The 16,092-nt window shown below is 37.7% G+C and overlaps 1 protein-coding gene across 1 annotated transcript in view; it reads left to right on the top strand.

Annotated features, from left to right (window-relative positions):
- BTAF1 (B-TFIID TATA-box binding protein associated factor 1) overlaps positions 1 to 16,092 on the top strand; it is a 45,857-nt gene that overhangs the window by 23,292 nt on the left and 6,473 nt on the right. The window contains exons 14-30 of the mRNA XM_082054213.1: positions 678 to 798; positions 873 to 977; positions 1,212 to 1,361; positions 1,999 to 2,141; positions 2,304 to 2,478; positions 2,946 to 3,149; positions 5,257 to 5,683; positions 6,480 to 6,670; positions 7,623 to 7,776; positions 7,868 to 7,977; positions 10,881 to 11,082; positions 11,499 to 11,647; positions 13,820 to 13,972; positions 14,499 to 14,620; positions 15,394 to 15,561; positions 15,747 to 15,824; positions 15,904 to 16,033. Coding sequence (XP_081910339.1) covers positions 678 to 798; positions 873 to 977; positions 1,212 to 1,361; positions 1,999 to 2,141; positions 2,304 to 2,478; positions 2,946 to 3,149; positions 5,257 to 5,683; positions 6,480 to 6,670; positions 7,623 to 7,776; positions 7,868 to 7,977; positions 10,881 to 11,082; positions 11,499 to 11,647; positions 13,820 to 13,972; positions 14,499 to 14,620; positions 15,394 to 15,561; positions 15,747 to 15,824; positions 15,904 to 16,033 — 2,782 coding nt within the window. The remainder of the gene's footprint in view (positions 1 to 677; positions 799 to 872; positions 978 to 1,211; positions 1,362 to 1,998; positions 2,142 to 2,303; positions 2,479 to 2,945; positions 3,150 to 5,256; positions 5,684 to 6,479; positions 6,671 to 7,622; positions 7,777 to 7,867; positions 7,978 to 10,880; positions 11,083 to 11,498; positions 11,648 to 13,819; positions 13,973 to 14,498; positions 14,621 to 15,393; positions 15,562 to 15,746; positions 15,825 to 15,903; positions 16,034 to 16,092) is intronic.

Raw genomic sequence — 16,092 nt, 5'->3', positions numbered from 1 at the left:
CTGGTTGAAGGCTATGCCTAGTTCCTCTCTGTTTGGGACTCTGTCAAATTAAAGGAATTGCATATCAGTATGTTAACATTTTTCATAATACACATGGTAAACTCATAGCATCTACACTTAAGGTAGATGCTTTACACATCTTATCTTTCTCATCCTATATGATCATCACTGCTGAAGCTGATTTTTGCCCAAATCCAAAATTAATAATGATGTTTTGTCACTAATGCCGTCTTTAATTCAGCATGTTCTACTTGCATCAGTTGATGTGCAAGTTCATGCACAAAAGATCCAAGCTTGTTTTTAATTACTTCTAAGTTCACAAATGCCTAATAATAAATTCAGAACAAAACCTCACTTTTTTCTAATTAGTTGAACAAAGCCCAGAGTATAATCTGGGAAACAACATGGTAAAAAGACATGCTTGAATAGAATACTTCTTTATACCAGTAAGAAAAAACAGTATTTTCCCAAAAAAAAGATACTGACTCAAACTATTTTAAATGTTTAAACTGTGGTAACTTGATCCTTCAGTTAAAATCACCAAGCATCTGCAATAATACCTTTGAAAAAAAGCTTTATTTTGGATAAAACTTTATCATTGAGGATAAACAAAATTAACTTAGCTGTGTGTTTGTTTTTCCCTGTCACTGCCTCTACATCTCCCCTTCATGTGCTAGTATTCAGCAATCACTCACAGTTTTGGTCCCACGCGTGTGGCCGTTCTTGCATCATACTATATCTTCTGTGCGAAAAGCAGCACTGGAAACATTATTCACACTGCTGTCTACCCAAGACCAGGTAAGAATTAGTTATTAGTGTTCTACTGTGATACATATTGGAATCTGCTTGATCATATGATACCCTCGTTTCAGAGCTCTTCAACATGGCTGACTCCAATTCTGCAAGACATGTTGAGGCACATATTTCAGTTTTGTATCTTAGAAAGCAACCAAGAAATTCTGGATCTTATTCACAAGGTATTTACATGACATAGATACATGGTGTTTCTGTATCCTGCTCTTTGATATCATCTGCACTTTTATGTAGATAAAGAATACTATGTTCATGTTAATTATTTTGGAGTTAGCTTACGTGATGCTTTAGCATAGAGTGAAGGAGAATTGGGTGGTTCCTACAATGTATCAGCACATGTACGATCTTACATAGACCACATACAGATTTGTCACTGTTTCCACTGTTTCTTTCCCCAGGTATGGCTGGAACTGTTAAACAAGGCATCTGTACAGTATGTGGTTGCAGCTGCTTGTCCATGGATGGGAGCCTGGCTCTGCCTAATGATGCAGCCATCTCATTTGCCCATTGACTTAAACATGTTGCTAGAAGTAAAAACCAGATCAAAAGTAAGTGAAATGTGACCTCACTGTTTGGGGGGAAGAGGAAGTTGATTAGCTGCTCAGCAATACAAAGACATGTTCTAAAGATGTTAGAGGGGAGTGGTGGTGCATTTCTATAACTCCAAATGTAACCTATCTTACAAACCTGATGTCTGTAGGGCAAAATAGTTCTTCTCAGGTTATCCGTGAGAACTCAAAGTTCCGTCATGCAGCACACTCTCTATGGATCCTTTACTTTATAAATCTTTATTTACCTGGTTCTGTAACCGTCATGGTACCAAAGCTATCTGTTTGCAAGATTGATTTAAGTCTTAAAAGCGCTCCATTATTTCTGAAAACATGCTGAAAGAGGTTTCCTTTTTGTTCTGTGTGGACTCAGTTCATCAGCTGTATGTTGGGTATTAGTTTTAATATAAAAGTGAAGGAATCATATAATACATTTTAAAAGGACCATGGAATACTATTAGTGGAGAGATGATTTATAATGATTCACTACTTTAAGAAGTCTGCTATCCAAGAAATGTTCTGCCTTTTTTCCAGCATTTGTGGGGTATGATGGTTATTTGAAACATTATGGAATATGAATTCATCTTTTCTATTACAAATACATTTAGTTTCAGTCTCTCCCAACTTTATTCGTCAGGAAAAGGCAGGTGCTAAACTGCGTCAAGGTCAAACCCAGAACAAGGAAGTGATTCAGGAATACATTGCTGGGGCAGACAGCATTGCAGAAGATCCAGCAACCAGGGATTATGTTGTCATGCGAGCTCGGATGATGGCAGCAAAGTGAGTTTACTGGAAATCTGGAAGAATATTGAAAATCAATTTCCTTCTTGTTATATAGTGGTTTTGCCACAATCCGAGTAGACTTTTTTGACATCTTCATTTTGAATCATTAATTGCAGAATAATTGTAACACTGAAGTGGCTGTTCTTTCTCCTTTTTCAGGTTGCTGGGAGCACTTTGTTGCTGCATGTGTGACCCAGGTGTAAATACTGTTACTCAAGAAATAAAGCCAGCTGAATCGTTAGCTCAGCTACTGCTTTTCCACTTGAATTCTAAATCTGCCTTGCAGAGGATTAGTGTTGCATTAGTAATTTGTGAGTGGGCAGCCTTGCAAAAGGTAGGACGTTTCTGCAGCAAAAATACATCTTACTTACTATCTTAATCCACAACTAATCTGATACTTAGCTTGAAATAAAAATCTCAGTTGATAATCTATTTACTAAAATCTTGATTGTTAGAAAATGGAGGAATAAATTACTTGGTAGCTAAAGGCAACTGTCAGAACTATGAATCAGTAAATATGTTCACATTTCTTCTACAAATAAGTCTGTTCTCAAGATGCATGTTATCTAAGGTCAGTGCTTCCTTTTAACATGACTGTCTTCTCTGTGTTCACTACCAATGCAGTTCTAGTGGCAGACTGAATTTTTTTTTTTTTTTTTAGTCTTTAATGTTCTGGGTTACAAATGTTAACGGTCCGTCTGGAAACTGGATTTTTGTAGCTAGATTGCACTGTTTAGTGCCCAAACTGAACAAGAAGAATTGTGATTACTCAGAAATACAAATTGTCTTTTCTTGTTCTAGGAGTGTAGAACTGTGGCCACTTGTGTGCAACCTCGTTTACTTGGGGTCCTTTCTGAACATCTCTATTATGATGAAATTGCTGTTCCTTTCACACGAATGCAGAATGAATGTAAACAACTCATCTCATTGTTCGCTGATGCCCACATTGACATTGGAAACAGGGTAAACTGCAGTGTATTTACAATAGATCAAGCTAATGAGCTGGTAAGTAGAGGCATGTCTGCCCTTCTTTCAAATATATTATTGTCTTGAAATACGTCTTCAGCATAATTATTACATGGACAATAAATTTCAGAAATAATGTGGTGACTTCACACGTCCTTTGACATGAGATATGTGATAGATACTTAGCACTTTCCCTGTGGTGTTTACAGACTATGTCAAAAATCGAGTAGAATGCAACATAGATACTTAACAGGAGAAAGTAGTACAGTGTTCTGAATGCAGGTGTATGTTCCCTATTGAAATCTACATAGAAGAAAACAAAGCAGGCTGGAATTCTTTCAAAACCACTGTCAAAGACAAACTGTAAATTCTAAACTTCCCCTCTGCCTGAATCTGCCAAGCATGTGCTTTAAAGTGTGTGTTTTTTCCTGGCTGTTCAATTGTTTTGTCTTTTTTAATCTGAAAATATCAGTGTTAGATGTGCTAATAAAATGTAACTCTTGACATAAAAAGCTCTGTAAGCAAAAACAGCTGATAATGTTGGGCCAACAATTTAAAAAGTTTTTCTTTTAACCCTAAACTGGCTTCTTAAGCAGAGAGAAAGATAGGAGTATGGACAGATGAGGTAGGATGTAAATGAAGAGCTTGTGGATTTGAGAGCCCGCAGAATAAAAGGGTACTGATGTGGGAGGGGTGTGTAGATTTGAGAGGATGAAGGAACTGTGATGGATATGGTGCAGCTTGGGGCAGGAGAGGAGGGGGATTAGGATCCTGGATGTGTTTGTGTATGCAACTGGGATGCTGATGGTAATAAGAAGGTTTAAGTTTGTATGATTATGGTCGTGATAAGTGTAGGATGATGGATCTTGAAATTCTCAGATGGTAGTATTTATGTAGTAATATGCAGTAGCTTAACTTGGAAATCTCAGGATATCTTTCAAGTTATAGATAATTGTGTATATGGGCTGAGGGAATTTTGGCAGCCAGTCTGATTACAGCTGCCATCTAAAATAAATTCCCAAGGTCAAGCCAGACCGAATCATGAGAGCTCATATTCTGTGAAGTACATGAGTTTTCATATACCTCAACTGTTTAGTAACAGTGCTTCTGAACCACTGCATGTTTTTTCAAAAGATAGCTATTGTGGAATAGAAGACTCATTCCTTAACTATTTGCTATTTTCTGTGGTTGTTGTCTTCACCATTTTCAACTCTTCCAAGTTTTCTTGAAATACAGACACCAAACTTACTCTGCATTGTAGTCTGAATATTCATGTATTAGGTGTAAAAACCAAACTTACTCTGCATTGTAGTGTGGATCTTCATGCATTAGGTGTAAAAACCCTGTGCCTGTCCTCGCTGTTCATATGTTGTGCATCCTTTGATCATTACAGTCATCATGGTCATGTGGAATAGAACTTGAGGCATCTATAGAATGAAGCAGGACAAGTCTGATAGTCGAAAGACTTGACTTGAACATTTAAAAGTGAAGTGCAAAAAACAACAAAACCCCATGCGACTAACCCTTTCAAAAGCTGTCGTCTTTCCTGTACCTAGGAGCCTGACTATCTTAAAAGTAGAATAAGTTCAGCATTTCCATGATTCCATGTTGCTTTTAATCTTTTTCCTATGAAAGATTTAAGCATCAGTAGTCAAGTGGGGGAGGATATGGCAAGTCCTCCAACTACTGTGTTGTGTTTTTTCCTTAGGTGTTTATCCCAGTCTTCTTTCCTATAAAGAAAATAATCTTAGAAATAACTTGTTCATGCACAGGACCTTGCACATCTTTTCTGGCCTCCTGTATTCATAGTGTATTCTCCTTTTCTTACCTGTCATGTGCTTACATATTGCCAGAATATCTGGATATATCTGGCACATATCTAAATTTGGGGGAGTACATAAACTCCTATTTTAGCTTTGGGAATCTACACTTGAAATGTTCATAATATGCCTGATTTTTCCCCTTGAGCTGCAGTTCAAGATTCCAGAAATGATTCTTTAGAGTATTTCCTGCTTTTTGCTGGCAAAATGGAGATGATCATACCTGGTGAAATGACTTCTTATGTTGTGAATACCACAGTTTTCAGAGGATATCCAATTTTACAGTAAACGAAACAGATTTGTAACTCTCTTTTCTTTTTTATTAGGTTACTTCTGTTTTCAATGAAGTGACATCATCCTTTACTTTGAATCCTAAAATTCTACAACAGTTGGACAGTAAGCGACAACAGGTCCAAATGACTGTTACAGAAACAAATCAAGAATGGCAAGTGTTGCATCTGCGAGTCCATACATTTATTGCATGTGCAGTTGTGAACTTGCAGCAACTTCCAGAAAAACTGAATCCTGTTATAAAACCCTTAATGGAAGCCATCAAAAAAGAGGAGAATACACTTATACAAAACTATGTGGCTTCATGTATAGCAAAGTTACTTCAGCAGTGTACAACAAGGTCTCCTTGTCCCAACTCAAAGATTATAAAAAATCTCTGTAACTCCCTCTGTGTGGATCCACATCTTACCCCACTAGCAGCATGTCCTGCGCAGCCTCAGGGAAGCCATGAAAACTCCAAAGGTATGCTGTCTGAGACTCCTGGGATTCTCAAAATATGGCTGCTTGTCTCTAAACAGTTAAAATGAGTATTTGAGGGAGTCTTGTTTTCAGTGTTTTTTAAAATGCCAGCAACTGTTAGTCATTTGTTAGTAATTATTTCATTTAGGTGTCTTAAACTACACACTATGTGCAGCTGAAGATGTGTATAGTTTTCAAAAACTGTATGTATAAAATAACATTGTTCCAATTTTCAGTTATTTACTGTTGTTCAATTATTAACTGTTATGATCACATTTCGCTTACATGTGTTATGAAGCTTTTAATTGAAATTGAAGAGAGTTGAAAATTAAGCTGATTAGCATAAATAGAAACATCAACAAATCCAAAGATACTGATGGCATCTGCTGTTGTATCATGGTAGAAGTCTTGAACTGTTTGTGAAGGATAGAGAACATGTATGTTTAAACTTTAGAACATAATGTGGTGTTTTATATTAAAAAAAAACAAACTTGTTTAAACTTTTCATGTTTGCCCCAAGTTTTGTTACCTGTACTTCTTGCAGAATAAGAATTGATGTGACAATTGACACACTTAGATTTTCTTGCCAAGTTTGTATTGTGCTCTTAACAGAGTAACTCTGCTCTGTACTTTAATTTTTTTCCATCCTTGAGGAGGATGATATTTCTGAGATTTTGTTGTGGTTTGTGTGTGTTTAAGAACATTGAGATCTGCAGGTAACTTGTAGGTAGCTGTCACTTCCACCTACATTTTAAACTGCAGCTTAAGTTGTTGTCAGCTATTCTCTCTTTTCCTTTAGGGCCCAACTCTGATAAAGATGGGATGCATCATACAGTTACGAAGCACAGGGGAATAATCACTCTGTACAGACATCAGAAAGCTGCTTTTGCCATCACAAGTCGTCGAGGTCCTACTCCAAAAGCTCCAAAAGCCCCAATTGCAGATCTCCCTGCTGGCAGTAGTGGAAGCATTCCTACAGAACTTGATGAGGTAGATTTCAAAAACTTGCCTTTGCAACTTGTGCATCCACCCTTCCCTTCTGTTAGGTTGAATTCACTGGAGTTGATAACATTATAATAGGGATGTCCAGAATCTTTTCATGAGAGAACTGAGCTGATGTAAAATTTTGTGATGGAAGCAGCATATATAAGTTGTTGATGATGATGTTTTAAATCTTCAGTGTGTTATTAAGAAAAATAATACTTCTGAAATATTTTACATTTAGTACAGGATATTGATATCTCAATGTAAGTCCATGCAAGTGGATTTCCACAAACTGTGCTGTGATTGTGTCCTATTACCCATGTTAGTGTTGGTCATCTTGACATAAAACAGAAGTTCTGAAGCATTAAAAACTTGAATATGACTGGTTTTAGGATGTACATCTGACTTCCACACTTGATATGCCAGATTTCTTTGTTACTGTTCTATTTATATAAAACTTCCGTGTGTTTTAATAAGATCTTTTTCAGGACTGGGATTCCTAAACAGTGTTGTGGATTTTGTTCTTAGTTGCTAAAGCTATTTTTCTCAGTTTCACTTTCTGAAGAGAGTGAAGAGAAAGGGCTTAATAACAAACCAAATATTGCTCTTGGGAAGTATTGCTAGCATGTTACTGTTCTTGGTGTTCCCTGCATTGGCAATATCTGAGCTTCTGGACTTGGAACCAGTTGGAAAACCTCTTGCCGAAATGGGCATGTGTCAGCAAGAGCCATATCCCCAAATTTATAGGATTTAAATCTGCTATCAAGTACTTTTATTTTTTTTTACTTGTATAAAAATTAATAACGTCCAAAGAAAACATTTACCAGCAAATGTGTCATAGGTAGCTATAAAGACAAGCAGTATTGAATGCCTATATAACAGTAGGAGCTTTCTTGAAAATAATTGTTATTCTTAAATGTATTTGTCCTTTCTACTTGGTTAAATTTTTTAATTCCAGGCTCAGAAACCTTATGTTGTACAGAGAAGAGGAGCTGAATTTGCCTTATCTACCATAGCTAAACATTTTGGTGCCGAAATGGCAACGGGACTGCCACATCTCTGGGATGCTATGGTTGGCTCATTAAAGAACAACATTCACATAAATAATTTTGGTAATTACACTTCTGATTTAAGCTTAGGGAAGCTGGAAGGCTGGGTGCAGTATGTCAGTATTTAACTGAACACTTTTTCTGTTCTTAACAGACCGAAAGTCCTTACTGGAAAAAGGAGATGTTCCTGCCCAGGAGCTAGTAAATTCTTTACAGGTTTTTGAAACAACAGCAGCTTCAATGGATACTCAGCTACATCCTCTGGTAATCATATTCCAAAGCAGCTTTTGTATGAAACAATTAAGCCTGTCTGTTGCCACAGTTTAAGATATTTTTCTAATCTTGCTCAAATGGCGTTTTTATTGTACTTACTAGCCCACGTGTTCTCCAAGTCCTGTATCCTGTCAAGCATGTCCAAATTTCCACTCTTAATTTCTAGCATCTTCAAAACTTGCTGACCAAAACCATCCTTAGTGTCCTCTCACAAAAAAATGCCATTAAGCTGGTGTGTGTTTCTGCAGGCATTCAGGCCATTCCAAAGAGAAGCAAAGCCTGCAAGTCTATCAGGAACAGCACAAATGCGGAGTTTGTCTCTTGGGAAGTGACCACGAGGATCATCTGGTCCAACCTTTCTGGGCAAAAGCACAGTCCAGTCTAGACAAGGTGGCCCAGCACCCTGTCCAGCTGAATCTTAAAAGTGTCCAGTGCTGGGGAATCCACCACTTCCCTGGGGAGGTTATTCCAATGGACATGAAAAATTTCCTCCTTTTGTTTGATCAGAATCTCTCCAGGATTAACCTGTACCATTAAATAGTGGAACATGGTGCTGAGGTCTCCCCTGAGCCTGTTCTCAAGGCTGATCAAGCTCAGTTCTCTTAGCCTTTCCTCATATGACATCTTCACAGTCCTTTGATCATTTTTGTGCCCCTTCTCTGGAACCTCTCCGGCCTGCCCACATCTGTTTTGTATAGTGGGGACCAAAACTGAACACACTGTTCCAGATGTGGCCTGACAAGTGCTGATTAGAGCAGGATAATGACATCTTTGTCTCTGCTGGTGGTGTCCTTGCTAATGCAGCCCAGCATCCTGCTGGCTTTCTTTGCTGCAGCAGCACACTGTTCACTGCTGTGGAGCTTGTTGTCCCCCAGGTCCCTTTCCACAGAGCTGCTCCCCAGCTGGGTAGATGCCAGCCTGTGCTGCACTCCTGGATTATGTTATCCCAGGTGCAAGACCTTATACTTGTCTGTGTTGAACTTCATAAGGTTCTTGTTAGCCCACTTGTTAGCTTGCTTCAAAGCTGAAGGGATTTGGTATGGGGGATGTTCAGGGACTGTGTGGGTGTGCTCCTCCCATTTAATAGGAACTGAGAATTGTGGTCTGGGTCTTCAGTACAAGGTTACAATAGGAAATTCTGTGTTGTGGTCTGGGCTAATGGAGTTTTGCTGGGTTAGAAGCTTCTTGCATTGGCTGAGTTTTGATGAAGTTTTTTATTGTCTTTAACTGTAATAGGGTTAAGTGGTGTTAGCTACACTTTGATAGTCTTGATAAACTGAAGACATAGCCTTCTATCTTCAGTAGTTAAGCTGTTGCACTTCAAAGCTATTTTTTCCCTGTGTCCTATAGGATGTTAAATTCTTTATTTGTAGAATAAACCACAAAAGCAAACACCTATCTACAATTTAGACTTGACCTACCTTTTTCTGGATTAAATGCCCAAACAAGATAGTATCCAAAGCTTGAGTTATGATAATATTTATGCTATTGTGTTACATTGAAATCAGCATCTCAACTCTGCTTTATTCTAGTTCCAGATTGCTGAACCTGGAGAATAGACAGGGCCCACATGCAGGGAATGCAAAAATTGTGGGAGACATCAGTTACACCCAAGTAGACTGGATTGATTAATTTTTAAAATTATTTCTTTTTACCTACCTCTCAGTGTAAAAGCCTTAATACATTATATGCAGTAGTAGTCTCTGAACTGACTATTTCTACTCAGGCAATAGATCTTGGAGTTAGGAGAGTTCTGTGAAGACATCAGCTGAATGTAAAATACTAGGGAAGAAAAAGAACAACAACAAACAAACAAACAGTACAGTTAAGAAAAACAGAACACGAAAGTCACCATTATGCCCATATTGGAATACAATTTTCAGTAGTAACCTATCTGCAGTACTCTAGTTCAGAATAATTATAGTAGTACTGGAAGAGGCATAGAGAAGGGCAACAGGATGATAAAAATATGCAAAAAGGCTCCCATGCAAGGAATAATTAGGCAGAACTCTGGAAGGAATATGATGGGAAAGGATTGGGCATAACGAATGGCTGTAGAATTCTGAGCAGATGGAGATTCACATGGAAGATATGAAATTGTTTCTTATCTATTTTATTAAAATACTGAAGTGATTTTGAGTGAATTTAGCACATGATGTGGAAGAGTTTTTATATAGTAGTTAATGTGTAGATTGATTTTGGGGGTGCTAATACTCTATACAGACTTTTTAAAAAATCATAGAAAGTCAAAGAGTGTAGAATTGGTTCATCAAAACTAGCAGTTAGGGACAGACTAGGAGGAACATGACCATCTGTTTAGGATATCTGACATAAACACATTTTTGCTGATGAGCAAAAGGCATGTAGGTACATGTGTACCCCCCAGGAAGATGGGCATTTCCTTCTGGGTGTCTGTCTTGTAACACAGAGCTAATAAGACACCCAGGATGGATAATTCATCTGCCTAAACATAAACGGGATGAATCTAGGACAAATTTGCTAGCTGGAAGGTGTTATTTAATCTATGTATCTGTATTTAAGCAATAATTATTATAAAAAGTTTTGAGTACTGAATACTATATATTTCCACTGTGAAACACTTCCTTAATTATCAAGGGCTTCTTAATTTGCATTTTGACTAAAATGCTAAACATTCTGTTACTGTCTGAATTTAAACTGTATTGGGGAGTAGTACTTTTTCAAAGTTCAGTTTTTTGTTTCAAGTCAAAATATTAGTTTTGACAAAATGAAAATGTGATCCTGTGAAGGAGCCATTTCAAGCACCATTTAGGAGGTAACAGTGACATTAAAAGATTGTTTACTTCAAACTAATTCCATAATTTGTTTATAGTTCATATTAACCATTCTCCCCCACACCCTCTTCTTCTCTTCAGTTAATACAGCATTTGCCTCATCTGTCTATGTGCCTTCAACATCCCAACACTGCAGTGAGACACATGGCTGCTCGTTGTGTAGGTGTTATGAGCAAAATAGCTACCATGGAAACAATGAATATCTTCCTAGAGAAAGTTCTGCCATGGTTGGGAGCAATAGATGACAACACCAAACAAGAAGGTGCAATTGAAGCACTTGCATGTATCCTTGCTTGAGTATTCAAAAATGCAGAAGCCTCTTTGCAGTTGTATAATTTGGGGGAACAAAAACTCTTGCCTTGAAAAAAATGAGAGTAGGAATGAAATAAAATGTTAAGCTCTTTTCTTCCGGTAGACAAGAAGGAAACTTTTATTTCCATCACCTTTATTTTATCTATCAAATGAAGTTTTGGTGGAGGTAGTTCTGTTTCTCAAACCATGGAATTCATTTGTCTAAATGTCACTGGGTAGATCAGACTTCTGGGCTGTTTTTCCCATTGCTTTGTTAGTAGAAATCTTGCTCATCTGATTGTAATGTTTTAATAACTTTTACCTATTGAGTGAGGAATCTGCCAGGTCTATATTGATGTCAGACAATCCTGAAGTGGTAAAAACTTATTTCCTTAATAGCTGATCCAGGTGTAATGGAGCAGCTGGATGTTGGTATTGTTCCATACATTGTTCTTCTGGTGGTTCCAGTTCTGGGCAGAATGAGTGATCAGACAGACAGTGTACGCTTTATGGCTACTCAGTGCTTTGCAACACTAATTAGACTAATGCCTCTTGAGGTAAGTTCAGACTGTGAGTATACTGAGTATGTGAACCGTCCTGTATCCACTTTTTCACCAGCCACAAAGTCCAAGCTTCTGGCTTATTAAATGCTGAACAAGTAACTGTTTTTATAAATCTTGAGTCCATATCAGATAATTGAAGCTGTATCCTTTAAAATGTAATTTACTAAATTAATGTTACCGAAAAATTTATCTTTTTAAGAAACTCATTTTGACTGTGTACATTAAGTGTATATTAATTACCTTTGCATGTAATGCTGCCTTCGCTAGTTTTACCGTAGAAGTCTTATGAGTTGTGTGCTGTCCCTAGGTATGATTTTTGTTGTGCATGTGGTCAAGAGAAATGCATTAAAAAGTAATACTGATGTAAAGGAAAGAAAGAAATAACAGTAATAGAAGTAGTGTGAAGACAAGTACAGTTATTTATTCCTAGTATTTAAAATGAAAAAGCCCCACCCTACAGCTTTGGGCAAAATATTAAATGTATTATGATGCAGTAATGTTTAATCAATATGGATTTGCTTCAGTTTTTCACACCTACTACAACTTGCACACCTTGGTCACTTTCTCATATACCACTTCAAGGACTACGAGGCTTTAGGTAACTTAGTTTCACCACCAGATGGTAACAGAAGACAGTTCAGAATTTATTTGCATGTTTCTAATAGAAAAAGTCAGTTTAACGGGTTTAGTATCTTTTGTTATGTCAATTTTTAATTTAGCATAATAGAACCTTAGAATCTGATAACTAGCAATCTGCCTTAAATGGAGCACTTAATTATTTCTGTGTGCTTACACTGAAATGTTGAAAAAGTTGAAAGTGTGCGAAGTAGAAATTAGTTTCTGGCATTCTACTGTTCACTCCAATTCCATTCCCACCAGTGCCCTTCTTATGCATCTAAATACAATCCTATGGAATGCATAATCTTAAATTTTTTTTAAAGCTATTTTGACAGAATTTAGTGAGCATCTGTTAAAAGTGTAGAATAGTTGTTTTATTAATTGTATACATATGCATGATCAGTTCATGTTTCTTCTCCATAGTTACTCAAGAACTCCCTTAGGATTTCCCATTCCAGTTAAAGGAAGTTCAGTATCAGATATTGAACTATATTAAATACGCAAACGTAGAGTGAAGTAGATTAATAATGAGAGAAAATACCAGCATTGTTGTGGGACAGCTAGCAATTTTAAATGTTAGGCCAAACAAGGAACTTAAATTAATAACTGCAGAGGGGTTGGACTCACCTTGGTGGAAAGAGTAGGGGGTAGATTGGTAGGGCTATGGAAATAGATGTTTTATGGGGAGATACTTTATTGAGGAATCCTTTTTTGTTTTCACAGACAAAGTTTAACACATGCTTTGTGTGAAAAAGACTTGGGGAGTGCTGTTTTATGGATGCAGTTTTACTTTTTTAAACGGGAAGACTTTTTAGGGCAGTCTTGCAGACATTTCATAAGCCAAACTCTTACAGTTTTCAGTAGTTATAGTGGTATTATTAAAACAGAGGGAAAAAAAAAAAACCCAAACCTTTCTAGTCTTTCAATTTTGTGTCCCTGAAGTGTGACTTACAGTTCTGTAACAAATCAGAGTCTCTATTTAGTCTTTAGTGTTTGTTGCTGGCATTTTATATACTGCCTAAAATGCAAGACTCCCATTCATCTGCTGGATAAGTGATAGGGGTCTGAATAAACTTGGGAGTTGTGAACTTGTACTTTTGTGTTGGTTTCTAATTGTGAGGAATTGGAAACAATAACAATAAATGAGTTGGGAGAGCTTGGCTGTGCTCAGTTTACTGTGTCTGTATTCTCAATTTCATTATTCATTCAACCATAAAAAATTAAAATATGACAGAGATTGTAAGATAAATGGTTCAACTTAATCTGTCTTGTTTTATTGATAAGCAATCATGCTGCAAGTTGACAATATACTTGAACCAAATTAACTGGCATGATATTCACACTTCAGACTTCTTATAAAAGGGAGAGTAGGAAAAGCAGTTGAACAAGTAGGCTGTTGTCTGTGTGTATGTTATGTTCTTAAATACCTTATTGGAAGTGACCTCTGTTTGTTTAAAATGTCTTAGCTAGTATGAGGTTTTATTTCTTATTGTCTGTGTGAAAATTGAGTACCGTACTTATATTACTGGTATCAAAATATTATCTTAGGCTGGTATACCAAATCCACCAAACATGTCTGAAGAATTAATCCGCATGAAAGCTAAAGAACGTCACTTTCTGGAACAATTGTTGGATGGGAAAAAACTGGAAAATTATAAAATTCCAGTACCAATCAAAGCAGAACTCAGAAAATATCAGCAGGTAACAGCTTATACTTCTATTTTAGAAGAGCAATAAGTTCCAGTCTGGTTTTATGGAAGGATAGGAGTTGTTTGGGTGCTGGATTGCTTTTGCTTGTGGGTCTTTTGTTTTTAGCTGTGCGGTGTATATCTTGGACTCTTGGGGAAGGAACAACAAATTAACTTAATGCATGCCATTTATCCTGTTTTTCTTTTAGTGAATGGGTTTTTTCACCTCTTGATTCTGTCATTTTTCTCAGGGAATGGCCAATTAGCTGTGCCTTGCTTAGGCTGACTGTGGCAGCTCACTAGTGCCAAGCCAGGCCTTGTTGTACTGTTCGGCCACTTATGTTTCTCCCTCTGTTTCCCTCTGCTTTTCAGTGAATGGGCTGTAGTGGATGCATTTATGGTGGGAACAAGCTCCTAGTTTGGCAGTGATGGATGACAGAATATACAAATGTTTGAAGTGAAGCTTAACTAGCCAAAAACCAGTTTTTACTTCCAATGCATTCTTTTTATTTTCTAATTTCATCTTCTTTTAATTTCAGGATGGAGTGAATTGGCTGGCATTTCTCAATAAATATAAACTTCATGGAATTCTTTGTGATGACATGGGCTTAGGAAAAACTTTACAATCCATTTGCATTCTTGCAGGTGATCATTGCCTCAGGTAAGTCCCACTGGCCACACTATTCCTGATACAAGCCAGGATGGTGTTGGCCTTTTTGGCCATCTGGGCACACTGCTGCCTCATGTTCAGCCAGCTGTCAATCAACACCCCCAGGTCCTTTCTCTCCAGGCAGCTTTTCAGCCACTCTTCCCCAAGCCTGTAGTGCACCATGGGGTGGTTGTGATGCAAGTGCAGGACCCAGCACTTGGCCTTGTTGAACCTCATACAGTTGGCCTCAGCCCATTGATCCAGCTGCTCCAGATCCCTCTGTAGACCCTTCCTACCTTCCAGCAGATCAACTCTCCCCCTCAGCGTGGTGTCATCTGCAAACATACTAAGGGTGCACTCAATCCCTTCATCCAGATCATTGATAAAGAGATTAAACAGAACTTGCCCCAGTACTGAGCCCTGGGGAACACCACTCGTGACCGGCCGTCAACTGGATTTGGCTCTGTTCACCACAACTCTTTGGGCTTGGCCCTCCAGCCAGTTCTTTATCCATCACAGAGTGCACCCACCCAGGCCACAAGCTGCCAGCTTCTCTGGGAGAATGATGTGGGATGTGGTGTCAGAGGCTTTACTAGGCTTAATCATAGGGCTTTTTCTATGGTAATGACTCTGGACATAGTCCTGGGCAACTGGTTGTAGGTGGCTCTGCTTGAGCAGGGGGGTTGGACCAGATGACCCTCAGAGGTCACTTCCAACCTCAACTGTTCTGTGAAAAAAAAAAAAAAAAAAAAAAAAAAATCAAATTTGTTTTTATATTCATAAAGGGCTCAGGAATATGCAAGAACAAAACTGGTGGACAGTGTTCCTCTTCCCTCCTTGGTGGTGTGCCCTCCTACACTCACAGGACACTGGGTGGATGAAGTAGGCAAATTTTGCTCAAAAGAATATCTTAATCCTTTGCACTATACAGGACCTCCTACTGAGAGAGCAAGGTAATGTGCTTTGCATTTATGACTTGGGTAGAGTAAAATATCACACTCAGAATTTTGTAATTCACTTTACTACTACTGAAGCAGAGTTTGTGGGCATGGGAAGACTTGTGATGGTACCTTTAAAAGCTGAAATAATAACAACGTGCCAGAAACACTTCAGTTATGATCTCCTCTTTTTTCTTAAGGTTACAACACCAGGTGAAAAGACACAATCTCATAGTGGCTTCATATGATGTTGTGAGAAATGACATTGACTTTTTCAGGTAAGAATTGGTATGTTTTCTGAGGTTTTTAATAGTTTAGAATTTTAAATGCTACTGAAGTCTGTGTTTTCTTTTCTAGAAATATTAAGTTTAATTACTGTATTCTTGATGAAGGCCATGTAATAAAAAATGGGAAAACCAAACTGTCAAAAGCAGTAAAACAGCTGACTGCCAATTACAGGATAATTCTTTCTGGTACACCAATCCAGGTAACTGCTTTTCTTTTTTCCTAAGGAGTTGGGTGGGTAGTAGAAAACATGCAAAAGAT

Source organism: Streptopelia decaocto (genome assembly GCF_964273445.1).
Source record: "Streptopelia decaocto genome assembly, chromosome: 5".
Lineage (NCBI taxonomy): Eukaryota > Metazoa > Chordata > Aves > Columbiformes > Columbidae > Streptopelia > Streptopelia decaocto.
Note: the sequence above shows the minus strand (reverse complement) of the source record. Positions and strands in the feature narration are given on the sequence as shown.